This window comes from Hyphopichia burtonii (assembly GCF_001661395.1).
Source record: "Hyphopichia burtonii NRRL Y-1933 unplaced genomic scaffold HYPBUscaffold_6, whole genome shotgun sequence".
Lineage (NCBI taxonomy): Eukaryota > Fungi > Ascomycota > Pichiomycetes > Serinales > Debaryomycetaceae > Hyphopichia > Hyphopichia burtonii.
The window spans coordinates 641,607-654,920 of record NW_017963733.1 but is presented as its reverse complement, the minus strand read 5'-3'; the positions used below and the strand labels follow the sequence as shown (position 1 = coordinate 654,920).

Genomic DNA, 13,314 nt, shown 5'->3' with positions numbered 1-13,314 from the left:
AAGGGTCACCTGTTCCAATAGTGATAAAGTAAAGGATTATAACATTTACCTATATTTTGCAAAAAATTGAACACAATTGTTGCGAAAAAATCAACCAAAACCATGCAACATTAATGGGAATATATTAGTAAACATTATTTTTCTTTTTTAAATAAACTATATGACTAATATTAATAAATATGAGTTTCTTTATGAAGTCAAGCCTTCATCTACAGCTTCAACTTCGATGGAGTCGTCTTGGTTTTTGACAACCACAATAATTGGTGAAGTTTCTTCTTTGTCGATGGGATCGTTATTTACGGTTGGCTCGTCATCTTTGACAACTTCAGATTTAGGGGCAATATAAGTTGGACCAACAGTGTCAGTTATTTCACCGGTACCCCATTGGGTTAACATGGAAACAAAAGCAGTAGCTAACACGATTTCTCTATCGATTTTAGCTTCATCAACCAATACTTCAAAATCAAATTTGAATTGTCTCATCAATTTGACTTTTGCAACTCTTTCTCTAATTTCTTCAATACCTCCGCTTGGATTGATGACTTTTTCTAGAAACTTGGAGCCCCTACTCCAAGAATATTTTGCACCATCGTCCAAATAAAAGCTTCTGAATCTTCCATTCAAACCAAAGTCTGCAGTGATATCTCTATGAGAAATACCAACTTTATTATGGAAGTCAACCGAACGAGAGACAAGGCCAGCGTTAATTGTAGCAACTTCTTGTCTTTGTGGGATTGTAACCAAAGTCCAGACGGGATTTAAAGCTGATAATCTTTCAATAGCATAAACTTGAACTCCTTTATTATTAAAGATTTTAATCTTCTTTTGTCTATCTTTTCTATCACGACGAACAAAGTATTGACCCGGAGAATCAGTTAGTGGAGTGACCGTGGCTGAGGATGCACTAAGATCCAAGATATCTTTTAACCATAAATGTTCAAGAACAAAAGTACCAGCAGTTAAAGCAGCAGTTAGACCATGAACAGCACCAGCTTGAACGATATGAGACATTATTAGCAATGGGGACTTAGTTATACAACTGAAAAGAAACAAGAATGAGAGTTCCTGACCAGTTTCAGATTTAGCTGCAAATAAACCACAAATAAATTAACAATTTTGTTAGTATATTTGCGAGCCTTAATGACTACAAACGTTACAAATATAAGAGGTATGCACAGAAATATATAGAATTAAATGTCTAATGATACAGTTATATGTAAAGGATATAATATATATATATAAGGAAGAAAGTAAGCTTAATAAATGCCCCAGACGTCTTCACAACCATGGCAGAATTTAGAACAAGCAACCGATGCGGATAATGGATAATCAGAAAGACCAATTTTTTCATCAACGTATTCGTCAGCAAAGTTATCTTTACCTCTAGCCATGGCACCCACAAAGACACATATACTTTCATCTTCATCTAAAGTTTCCACATAATCTTGAACTCTTCTAACTTTAGCATCAAAACTCAAAGTAATCTTTCTACATTTAGTAGGTAAATGATCAGTGATTGGGTTTTTGATAACTTTCAATAATTTTTCTTCAGAATTGACTGAACGAATACTTAATTTATGTAATAATTGAACCATTAAACCAGAAAATCTTTTGAAAGTTCTTGGAATTCTAACACTTGGATTGACTTCAATTAAAACCCCTCTTGCAGTTTGAATGTAAACTTGTAATTTCCCTGCTTTATTAATTGGAGAATCTAATAAAGTTAATAAACATTGGTGAGTAATATCTGGTCTTGCTTCGGCAATATCTCTTCCCATTTTTCTTAACAAACCTTGATGATCATCACAGTTCAATAACGCAAACTTATCACCACCTGGACCACCAGTGTTCATTTTGTGGGTTTCTAAACATGCTTGCGATAATACAACTACCAATCTTTTGGTATTCTTATCACGGGAACTGAGTGCAGTTGGTTGAACTGGCACAAGTGATGCAGTTTTAGTATTGTTATTATTTTCATTCACAACACTCCCACCATTACTCACAGTTTGACTCGAGTTATTGTCACTATTAGCTGACTTGGTAATCTCTTTTTCTTCTTGTTTAACTTGTTTCTTATTTGAACTCATCTTCAGGTATTATATGCTTCTATTAACAAAAAATTGATACAAATATCTGCTAGCAAAGTTGTAAAGGATGTCTTCTGTAAATTGAATGAGTGTTATACTCTCTCTATAACCTATTTATCACTAATCTTGCTCAGATCTTTGAAAGAGTTTGAAATCAGTTTATTTCATTATAAATTTTCAGAGAAGAGATACGAAGAGAAGGGAAAAAAATTTTATTATGGGAGCCGGAACCGGGTCGGTTTTGATCACCGGTTTTACCGGGTATTGTCTCTTTATGCACGAGGAATAGCGCCAAATCCACCCTCGTAAATTATTGTAAAATTTTCCGGAAATCATTTCCCTTTGCAAGCCGCGTTCTCAACCGAGTTTCGGTCGTGTGTACTGAAGCCTTAAACTTAAGGTCAAATCAGTTATCATGGATTGAATTCCTGGTATACAGTAGCAGTTTTGATTGTGATGGCTTCTGATAGCGATTTCGGAGACTCTGATGACGATGAGATCTTAAAAGCATTGACAAACCACCGGTTGCAGACCCAACAACAGCCCTCGACGCTTCCCACCCGTCTGGAAACAGCTACCCCGATATCATATCAAAACCTTCCAATACCCAGGCATCAACAGGGGAATAACGTCCAGGTATCGGCTTCGAGGACAAACAAAAGAGACGGTGCAGGGAGGGAGTCGAGCCAAAGAGGAGATCCAAGCGATTTACAAGGAAAGCTTTACAAGGCAGATGGAGAAGTTGCAATTCTTCGTGCTAGGTTAGATCAGTTACAGAAGCAGAAACAGGATGAAATCAAGAAGCTTAGGGACTCTTTGGAGTATGCAAAACATCAAAATGAGGAGCAATTGAGTAATCTAAGGTACACGGTGGAGAAACTAGAGGACGAAAAGAAGTTTTTAAATAATGAAATAAGAAGTGCATCTGCATTTAAAAAGAGGAAGTTGGTGCAGCCTACAGACCATGCTCCGATGGAAATCGATCAACCGGAAGGGTTGGGTACTCAAGATGGATCCAGTGAAGTTCCAGACTCTTCATTATCCTATAGTTCAACTCCGGTTAATCCTCAACCGTCAGCACACCCAAGGATCATACAGAAGGTTTTAAAAGTTCAAAGTGATTCGTTTTTATTGACTGATCATATATGGACATATTGCATTAATGGATCATCAAGAACAACTTTGGAATTTCTCAGTAAGATTTGTGTACAAAATGATATTGAAATCGATTATGATTTTAAGATAATCGCAAATAAACCACTATCAGAATGTATAATTGAATATTTGATGATAAAAAAGAATCTTAGACTAGATGAGTTATTATTTCAATTCAATCAAAGACTTTGTCAATTGATTTGGAACTTACTTGAAAATGAAAATAAATTACCCATTCCTTTCTTATTATCACTTATCCATGCATCAATTACTTTTAAGAAATCTGCAGTTAACGAGTTATGTATTAAGAATTTAACGATTGAAATGATTAAAATTAGCGAAAGTTTTTTATTTTTATTAGATTCAAGTCAAGATGAAGAAGATTTTATTAATTATCATGATACATCATATCAAAACTTAATGTTGGAAAATTTCATATTAATAAGTTGTTATGATATAATAGAGGTGCTATTATGTCTTGCACCCGGGATTGATTTGAAACTAACTAAGCAACTTTGGAGTAATGAAGTATTTTCATTCAAATTACTTTCGAAAATATTACCTGAAAATACTGAAAGGTTTAGATCAACCGGTCAAATCAATTTAATTTTCAATATAGTTGAAATATTAATGTCTTCGATTAATTCCGAGTCATTTGCATTTGATGATCAAAGGAAAAACGACACTATTATACGATCTTTATTAAAAGTTTTTTTAATTGATGTTCCAATCAAGGAAGATTTTATGTTTCATGGATTGAATAGAAGTATAGGAAATAATTATGATTTAGGGAAACTCAATTTTATTGTACCGATTCAGGAAACCGTATTGCAGCGATCAATAATATCAATCCCATGTCCAATCAATAAGAAGAGTTTGAAGAATGAAGAAATCTTTGAAATAGAGTCACATCATGAAATTCATTTGTTAACATTAAAAATTAGAATAGTAAGATTATTAGAATTATTGATAATGTCATATTCATCAACTGAATTTTTAAATCTGAAAGAAAATGTTAAATCAATAGTAAGAGCCATTGGATTTGAACAAAATTATATAATGAGATCTCCAAGATCAAAATATGTTTCATATCGAATTGAAATAGTATCAAATTTAATAAGAATATTATATTATATGATTGAAGAGCTGGAAAATATTAATAGTATTGTTTTCCCAGAAACGATATACGAAATTTTTGTTATATTGATGAGAATTGCATTTGGATCCGATTCCTTATCAATGGAAGCACAAGATCTATTAACTACTATAAGAGGTAAAAAGATTCTTGATAAAGGTATTTTCAATAAATGGTGTGAATTTAAAAGTCGAGAAATAAATCATTTAAATTATAATAATTTAGAGTTGCAAAAAAAGAAACAATTTGAAATCTATAGTCAAGTTGAAAGTGATTTTGCAAATGGATTAGAATTTCCATATGAACAAGAAACAATTGAATTATCTAGAGAAATATTAAGTATTTGTGTTAATCATGAAGAAGCTGATAATCTCTATTTTAATATGAATTATGAAGATCCATCTTTTAATAATGCAGAAAATCAATCCGATTTACATAATCGAGATGAAGATACCAATATTAATCATGAAATGAGAGTATACGGTTTGTAAAATAAATGTAAATTACAATAATTTTTTTTTAAAAGTTAATTTTTTATACTATGTATTAAAAAGACTAATTTATACAACTTAATTTTAAATATTAAATTTAAGCAGATGATTTTTTAGCAACACCAGTTTGGAAGTTGTTTTTGAATCTTCTTGGAACGTGTTTTAAGTGAGCCATTCTACCGGTACCAGTAGTTCTTCTTCTTTTAGCTTTTTGAGCCCAGTTATGAGATCTGATTTTAGCAGATGGGTAACCACAAGAAGCACAAACTTTAGTTTGAGCATGTAATGAACGATTACCACATCTGTGACATAAAACGTGGGATTTGTTGTGACGTTTACCTAAAGATGGAGTACCTTCTATTCAAGGTGTTAGTATTGTTCTAATAAATATTGGGCCGTAATCCTTCCAATTTGACATCTTCATCTCTACCTCTTCACTTGATCTTATTCATCCTCCTACATTCACTTAAATTTCATTCGTCTTTTTATTGATCCTTTTATTCAACTTTTTCTTCAACTTTGTATTTATTCATTCATCTCATTCTAATACTTCTTTCAAATTGGAACGGATTACTACTCCTGGTCTTTCCCAAGAGTATCGCCTCTTCAAACAAGTCCGGGCCCCGGACTCAACATGTGGATCTGTACATACTACCCATGGTGAATTATTTGTATATAGATAATAAGAGAGTAAGAGCAAAAAGGTGTAACAAACTGTTTTATAAAAATTGAGTATAATTTTTGACAAGCTCAAAATTTTTCAGAATGAGAAGAGTGTGCGAGTGAAATTGCCCGGTGAGGGAGCTAACCTGCAGAAAAGTGAAGGGGTTTTGCATGTTGCGTGACGTGACCGGAAAACGAGGGCAAGAGCCCTTTTGGACACACACGCACGTGAGCATTCCATCACGTGATTGAAACACGTGATCAAAACATATCACGTGACAGGCGCGACGCACAAACACGTCAATTGGAACAATTTTTTTTTTTTTTTTTTTTTTTTTTTGCAATCAAAACAACTAAACAAATAAACAACTCGTCCCGTGAAGCGTGTTGTTGATTTAACAAACCTTGTAGAGTTGGAGCGTGTAGTAAGCTTGGGAAGCGTCCAGTGACGGCTAAGAATGACAGGTTCGGGTGCTTTACAGGTTGCACTTTCGAAACTGTGATCATTTGTTTTCAATTTTATTTGTCTTTTTCTTTTTATAGGTGATAAGGTTATTCATTTTATAACAAGATTAACAACTTTTGAGTATTGAGCATGGCTAGTTATCAATTCCCGCCCTCGTCGCCATTGGCACACGGAGATTTAAACGAAGGAGACTCTTATGACGCATTTAAAAAGCCCTCAAAAGGATTAACTGATGATATTAGGGGAAGATATCCAACTCCAAATCCATCTTCCACTACAGGAAGATCATCTTCACCCACCAGATATGAAGAAGAAAAGGAGAATGACGTCTTTGGAGCGAAGCCAGCCACTCGTCAAGTGTCTTTTGATGTTCCAATTACCAAAAAAATTAATCGAGATTTTAACATTTTAAATCCCGATCAAAGCGTTCTTAGAATTCCTCTTTTATCTAATAAATCTAATATTATCATTGGTAGATCGAGTAAATCTTGTGATTTCCATTTTGATAGTATCGATAAAACTATTTCAAGAACTCATGTATCTATTCATCACACTAATGATAAAATTATTCTCAAGTGTTTAGGTTTTAACGGTTTTGCAATGAGAGTTCCTAAAACTTGTCATGTATTTGCCTCTGAAAATGATGCTTCTTATTTTAAATTGACTGAATCCAAAGATCCTTTAGATATTTCTAAATTAAATTTCACTCCAAGAACTATTAAATTAGATTCTGGTCATACTGAATTTGCAGTTAATAGAAATGAATCAGTTGAACTTGATAAGATTAATAATATCATGTTGGAAATTAGAAATCACGTTGCTTTAATCAATCCTTTAGATGACGAAGATGAATTGACCGATGAAGAAACTCCAGTTTTAATCAAGAATCACCAAGGTCCTAAAACCATTACTTTCACCCCAGTTAAACCAATCGAATCAGTTCTTACTCCTCAAGCTAAAAAAGTTTTTGAAATCACTCCAGAAGAACCAACCCCAAGTAAATCATCTCCTGATCAACCCGTGTCTCAACCTAAACCTGAATTATATAAATTCCCTCCTCAATCTTCTATGGCAAATTCTTTTAAAATTTTTGAAGATCATCAAAATTCAAAATCCTCTCTTAAATTACCATCTAAACCAATTTCTTTACCACAAAGACCTAAAACTCCTTTGAATGATAAAACAAACTCTTTCAATACCCTTCCTCAACAGAAAAGAAAAGCTAACTCTGAAGAACCTCCTCAACAAAAACAAAATCAACAATTGAAAAAAAGAAAACAAAAACTGGTGGATGTAACTGAAAAACTTGTCATTGATCAAAATTGTATTGAAAATATTCCAAATGTTGATGAAATTACTAATATTTTGGTAAATCATTTAGCTTTTTCAAGATTATCATCTACTCCAGCTTCATTTTTAAATACTATTAGTGCAGTCGTTTCTAAAATTTCTTTAAAACAATTAAGAGTTATTTTACATAACTCTAAGTGCATTGGTATCATATATAGACCAGGTAAAGATGCTGCTGGTAAACCTTTAGAAGAAGAATATTATTACATGCCGGAAAATGATGATGATGGTGAAAGACCAAAATTAGTTTCTAGTATTAGAGGTCATGGTGGTTTAAGATCTTGTAGAAGAACTCATAAACAATACTATTGGAAAAAACCTGCTCCAATTAAGAAATAATTTATATTAATAATATGTACCATAGTTTAGATAATATATAATGTTTATTAATTTTTCATCTTTTTGATGATTTTTTCTTCCTGTTTAACCGTTATATTTCTTTTATTCGTTTCAATAACTTTACTTTCAACTTTTATTGTTTCCTCTTCTCCCTTAATTACTTCAACTTTATTAATACCATTATTTAAATCTCCAAGGTCTGAGGTAAATAAAACTGATTGTGCCCATCCAGCGTATGGGCCAAATATTTCTTTGAAAAATACTCTAATTTGATGGTATACTTGTTTATTCATGGTTTTACTACCTTTAAATTTATAATCTCTTACTGCTATTTGATAAACGTGAGTATCTATAGGAACAATATCGTGCTTATCAAGAGCCATTAGGCAAATACAGTCAGCAACTTTTGGACCCACCCCGGTTAATTGTAATAAGAAATCATGTGCAGTTTCATAGTCTTGTAATCTTAAATCATTCAATTTTTCAATAGTTATATCTGGATACTTTTCATTATCAAGAAATTTTAAAGCAGTTTGATAAATATATTTAGCCCTATAACCAAAACCTAAATCTCTTAATTTTGATTCAACTCCTGGCTTGGCTAATGATTGGAAATTAGGAAATGAATAGTATTTAATCCCTTCATATTCATTTATATATTCACCAAATTCATTAACTAAACTATCGCACATCTTTGATATTCTCTTAACATTGTTATTAGATGAACAAATAAACGAAATTAATGTTTCCCATGGATCTTGTCTCAATATCCTTATACCGGGAAATTTCTGGAAAGGTGTCTTCTTCTTTTTATATAGCAGATCAGCTTTAATCCAATTCTTATATAATGATTCTAAATTCACTTCTAAATTGAAATAATCTTCAATAAAAGACGTGGTTTCCTTTTCTAATTGTGAATGAGGTACGTCTTTTGGCTGGCCCTCCAGCATTATCCATGAATACTGAATATGATCTTCAAACTGCTTCAATAACACAATACGATCTTGAGTAGTAAAAGACCATGTATTATTCACGTTCTTCCAGCGAAAAGTCTGTCCACATCTCAAAACTTTGTTGAGAGAAACCTCTATTGGCTTGATTGGGAGCTTCTTCCACATTATATCGACGGTCATTTTGCTATTTTAGTTCTAAAACGGGCCCTTAACTGCTTGTAAAAGGTCTAAATCATAAAAGTGAAAATTTGAAAAGTGAAAAAAAAAAAAAAAAAAATACGCGTATCATCAAAAGAACGAAAAAACTTACTAATAACTCTATCATTATCTGATTATACAATCGACCAGTACAAGCTATTGATGAATGTCAGCCGAGCCAATGGAGGAATGTCCCATATGTTTCAAGCCATATCCATCAGCATTGTTGGAGAGGCATGTGAATTCATGCCTTGATACTCAGGAAACCGTACCAAGCAATACCTCAGATGCTACTCAACCCACTCAACCCACTCAAGTAACAGGCGATGGATCGTCTAATGAGGGTAGTTCCAAGTCTTCAGGTAGCCAAAATCCCTTTGCGGCGTTGGGATTAAAACTAGATTCGTCCGGATCGAAAAAGGGTAAATCAGACATCAAATCAGGTAAAGTAAAGGAAAAAGCTACTCTTACTAGCATTTTAATAGCAGAAAGACGATTGAAAAGGAAACAAGAAGAGTTGGAAAGATCAATCGCGGAGAAGGAGACACAGGCTGCTCCAACAGCAATACCAACACCACCCATTGCTTCAGCACAACCAGTAGTTCCCACTAAGAAACCTAAGTTATCAAAGTCAGACTCGCTTACTGAACAGAGTGATGCTGAGCAACAACAAACACCTATCTCGAGTCCACCGCGATCAGAATACCTTAAACGAAATCAAGAGTTTTTAAAATTTAAACGTGAAGCGTCATTACCTTTGGCACAAAGGTTAAGACCGAAAAGTCTTGATGAATTTTATGGACAGGAGAAATTAGTTGGAACCAATGGGTTGTTACGAAACATTATAAACGCAGAACAAATCCCATCTTTTATACTTTGGGGAGTGCCCGGTGTCGGTAAGACATCGTTGGCTAGAATCATAGCGAATACTTCAAGTTACAAATTTGTAGAAGTTTCAGGTGCTGATAGTAATGCTAAAAAGTTGCGAGAGGAATTTACTAACGCTGAAAATGAAAAACATTTAACCGGTCGAAAAACCATTCTATTTCTAGATGAAATTCATCGTTTCAATAAAGGAGTGCAAGATTTACTACTTCCAGTGATTGAAAGGGGTCTGGTTACGGTTATTGGTGCTACCACAGAAAATCCTTCCTTTAATCTTAATAATGCTCTTCTTTCAAGAATGCACACATTTGTAATGGAGCCATTACCTCACAAAGCCTTGGTAAGGATAATAAATAGAGGTTTGTTGTTGGTCAATAAAACAAGAAATTTAGTTCATAAGCTTCATATAATAGCATTAAATAAGGAATCAATTGATTATATAGCAAAATTGAGTACAGGAGATTCAAGGGTTGCTCTAAACATCTTAGAGTCCATAAATGCATACCTATCAGGAAGAAAATATCATCAATTTGAAAGTTTAGAAGAAGCTGAAACAAAAATTAATTTCCCAGAGAAAAACGTTGGTGTTATTAAGATAACATTAGAGAATCTTAAACCTCTCTTGAGTACCAAAAATTATCATCAAATGTATGATAAACAAGGAGAATCCCATTATGATACAATTAGTGCATTCCATAAATCGGTTAGAGGTTCAAATGCTGATGCAGCAGTCTTTTATCTTACTAAAATGTTATCTGGAGGAGAGGATCCATTGTTTATTGCAAGAAGAATGATTGTTATAGCGAGTGAAGATATTGGCCTTCGAGATAGTTCTTGCTTACCATTTGCAATATCAGTATTAGAAGCAATTCAATTTATCGGGATGCCAGAAGGTGAAATAATCTTAGCTCATTGTGCAATTAAATTAGCTAGGAGCCCTAAATCAACAAAATCATATAGAGCATTGAGAACTTGTCAGAATTTACTAAGAGAACAACCCGAAATTACCCAATTACCAATACCACTTCATTTAAGAAACGCACCTACAAAGTTGATGAAGGATTTAGGATATTCTGAAAATTATAAATATAATCCAAACTTCAAGTTTGGAGAAGTTAAACAACTGTATTTTCCAGAAGGACTTCTTGAAAAAGAAACAAAGTTCATTGAAGATACTCATTTAGGTGGTGTCAAAGACCCAGATATTCCAGTTGAAAAATATGATGAATTAGAAGATGAAGAAAACGAATACAAAGAATACAAAAAGTTTAAAAAGGATAAATTAAGAACTTTGAATAAAGAAAAGATCATAAAGAATCGAATAATCAACAGACATAAGCTGTTTGAACAAGATGAAGCAATAGAAATCACTGACGAAGATACTCCAAGATTTTCATACGATGAAAATCTCAGCAAATTGGATCAACCCGAATATTTCGATGGCCATGAAAAGGATGAATATTCAGAAGATTCTGAATGTTCGGATAATTTTGAGAAGTCATACGATGAATTTCAAAAAGATTACAATGAGGATTTAGAGTACCCAATTATGTAAATATATATATATATATATTACTTATGTGTACTACTAATTGATTGAGAATACTTACTGGAGCTTGAACTATCGGCTATTTCTAAGGCGAATGGATTTATAAATGGATACCCATAACGATGTTTTTCTAGATCACTTAAAGGAATAGGATTACTTATTGTCTTATGATGTGTTTCTTGCTTTGTCTCTTGGGGAGATTCAAGAAAGGCATCAGTTTTTGGTCTTTTCGTGGATTTTGCTTTTATCATTAGTATGAATAATCCAATAAGTACTTGCAAGATCCAAATTCCAAGAAAGCCTAACAGAATATATAATTCGAGCGATAGAGATTTTTTATAGGAAGAAATTAAGGATTGTATACTCGAATTCATGCTATCAAGAATATCATCGACTGTATTTTCACTTCTTTTCAGTAATGAACTAAACTCAGAAGATGGAATTATGGGTAATGAAAGGTTTAGATTTTCATTCAACCAATTAGCTCCTTTTTCGAACAGCTCAATTTTCTTACCGATTGTACAATACACTATTGTATTTAGTGGAGACGATAAAGGAGTTTTGCCAAAGATTGTATTTATGGTAGTAGTTAGATCATCCATGAAATTAGATAAAGTATTGTTCAAAGATTCAGTTATATCTAAGATGCCTCCAAAAAGTTGATTATTCAAGTCATCTTGCTCTTCCAATAGAAACCGATTTACATCATTGACGTACTTGGAGGTACTTTGTGATAAATCAGCTAGTGTATTAAAAGTGATTGCTGATAGGTGATTGGAAGAAATTCTCAAGATTAAGAATTGAAGTCCAACAGTGATGAGACCGGCAAGACTGATTAGTAAAGGAGTTAAGGCTAAAGGAGAAAAAATATAACTAAGAAACCAATGAACAGAATCTTGTAAAGTTTTGAAGAATGAAAAATTTTCAAGGTTATACAATAAGGGATTCGAATAAGTATTTATGAGGTTCCCGATCTGAACATGGTGATTAGCCAAGGCGATTTTATCAATTAAAGTGAGGAACCTATTATATTTGTGGAACTGGATGTATGATAACAATATTAGAAAAGAAAATAATAGAATTGATAATCCAATGATAATATAATTTGAAGTTTTAGTAATGGTAGCATTAATTTTTGTATAAAAATGGGATATTTCACTAGGAGAACAAATTTGAGTTAGAGAAGCTGATTTTATAGTGGGAAGTGATTTTGAAGTATTATTCAAAGATGTAATATTTACTAGTATATCTGAGAAGGGAGCCGTGATAAAATCAATTGTTTTGCTAGTTAAATTTTTAAAATCTGGTAAATTATCATTCAAGTCATTAATATCAGAAACGACCGAAGTAGCTGAGATATTGATATGATTCAAGTTACTAATGGTTAGATTGACACTAGAAATTGAAGAGGTTATGTCATCTGGCTTAGAAGAAAATAAAGTTTTAATGGACTGATAAGATTTTAAAACAGTGTTGATTATTGAGGAAACTTCACCCAAACCCGACTGTAACTCTGTTATTATAGCATTGACTGAGGTATTAACTGAATGAGCTATTGAGGTGATAGTGTTTTGGACAAAATTCAAAGTTCCATGAATACTAGCTGATAGTAAACAAGTATAAGTACCAAGATAAATATCAATATAAAAAATGATGAGATTTTTAACTATTTTCAGAATGATGGTAACAAATTGTTTACATTGGCTTTCAAAAGAAGACAAAAAACTTGATATTAAACCATTTGTCACCAGGGAAAGTTTATTTGGTAAATTTGCTAGGTTATTTGAATAAGTATTAGCAAGATTACAAAGGGTTAGAGATTGTTGATTAGCAAAATTCAAACTTGATACTAAGGTTTTAGTAAAGAAGAAAATTTTCAAAATTATTAATACAAGAACAAGGGCAAATTGATGAAGATACACTTGGGTAACCTGTTCGTAAGGATTTAGATAGTGATTTGTCATGGTGATTTATTTTGAATAATTGCAGATTAATACATTTTGGTTATTTTATATGAGTTTCGCAATAAAATTTAACGCA

The 13,314-nt window shown here is 32.7% G+C and overlaps 7 protein-coding genes across 7 annotated transcripts; 2 read left to right on the top strand and 5 right to left on the bottom strand.

Moving 5' to 3' along the window:
• Positions 1–189: 189 nt before the first annotated feature.
• Positions 190–1,011, bottom strand: HYPBUDRAFT_111861 (uncharacterized protein; the record flags this gene model as incomplete). The annotated part of the gene is made up of 1 exon (XM_020218859.1): positions 190–1,011. The coding sequence occupies one exon, from the start codon at positions 1,009–1,011 to the stop codon at positions 190–192; it is 822 nt and encodes a 273-aa protein (XP_020075174.1).
• A 162-nt stretch (positions 1,012–1,173) lies between these two features.
• On the bottom strand, positions 1,174–2,202 carry NEP1 (18S rRNA pseudouridine methyltransferase). Its single transcript, XM_020221638.1, has one exon. It carries the CDS (start codon positions 2,088–2,090, stop codon positions 1,257–1,259), a length of 834 nt encoding a protein of 277 aa, XP_020075173.1. The 5' UTR covers positions 2,091–2,202; the 3' UTR covers positions 1,174–1,256.
• Positions 2,203–2,446: 244 nt separating this feature from the next.
• Positions 2,447–4,871, top strand: HYPBUDRAFT_242874 (uncharacterized protein; the record flags this gene model as incomplete). The annotated part of the gene is made up of 1 exon (XM_020223305.1): positions 2,447–4,871. The coding sequence occupies exon 1, from the start codon at positions 2,547–2,549 to the stop codon at positions 4,869–4,871; it is 2,325 nt and encodes a 774-aa protein (XP_020075172.1). The 5' UTR covers positions 2,447–2,546.
• A 95-nt stretch (positions 4,872–4,966) lies between these two features.
• RPL37B (60S ribosomal protein eL37) lies at positions 4,967–5,530 on the bottom strand (the record flags this gene model as incomplete). The annotated part of the gene is made up of 2 exons (XM_020219363.1): positions 4,967–5,228; positions 5,524–5,530. The coding sequence occupies 2 exons, from the start codon at positions 5,528–5,530 to the stop codon at positions 4,969–4,971; spliced, it is 267 nt and encodes an 88-aa protein (XP_020075171.1).
• A 554-nt stretch (positions 5,531–6,084) lies between these two features.
• OGG1 (8-oxoguanine glycosylase) lies at positions 6,085–8,855 on the bottom strand. Its single transcript, XM_020222592.1, has 2 exons — positions 7,814–8,855; positions 6,085–6,448 (listed from the first exon to the last, which is right to left on the bottom strand). The coding sequence occupies exons 1-2, from the start codon at positions 8,820–8,822 to the stop codon at positions 6,420–6,422; spliced, it is 1,038 nt and encodes a 345-aa protein (XP_020075170.1). The 5' UTR covers positions 8,823–8,855; the 3' UTR covers positions 6,085–6,419.
• A 166-nt stretch (positions 8,856–9,021) lies between these two features.
• HYPBUDRAFT_158121 (ssDNA-dependent ATPase) lies at positions 9,022–11,280 on the top strand (the record flags this gene model as incomplete). Its single annotated transcript, XM_020222345.1, has 2 exons — positions 9,022–9,262; positions 9,290–11,280. The coding sequence occupies 2 exons, from the start codon at positions 9,022–9,024 to the stop codon at positions 11,278–11,280; spliced, it is 2,232 nt and encodes a 743-aa protein (XP_020075169.1).
• A 66-nt stretch (positions 11,281–11,346) lies between these two features.
• Positions 11,347–13,238, bottom strand: PRM1 (pheromone-regulated protein; the record flags this gene model as incomplete). The annotated part of the gene is made up of 2 exons (XM_020223657.1): positions 11,347–11,359; positions 11,389–13,238. 2 exons carry the CDS (start codon positions 13,236–13,238, stop codon positions 11,347–11,349), a joined length of 1,863 nt encoding a protein of 620 aa, XP_020075168.1.
• Between the last annotated feature and the right edge of the window lie 76 nt (positions 13,239–13,314).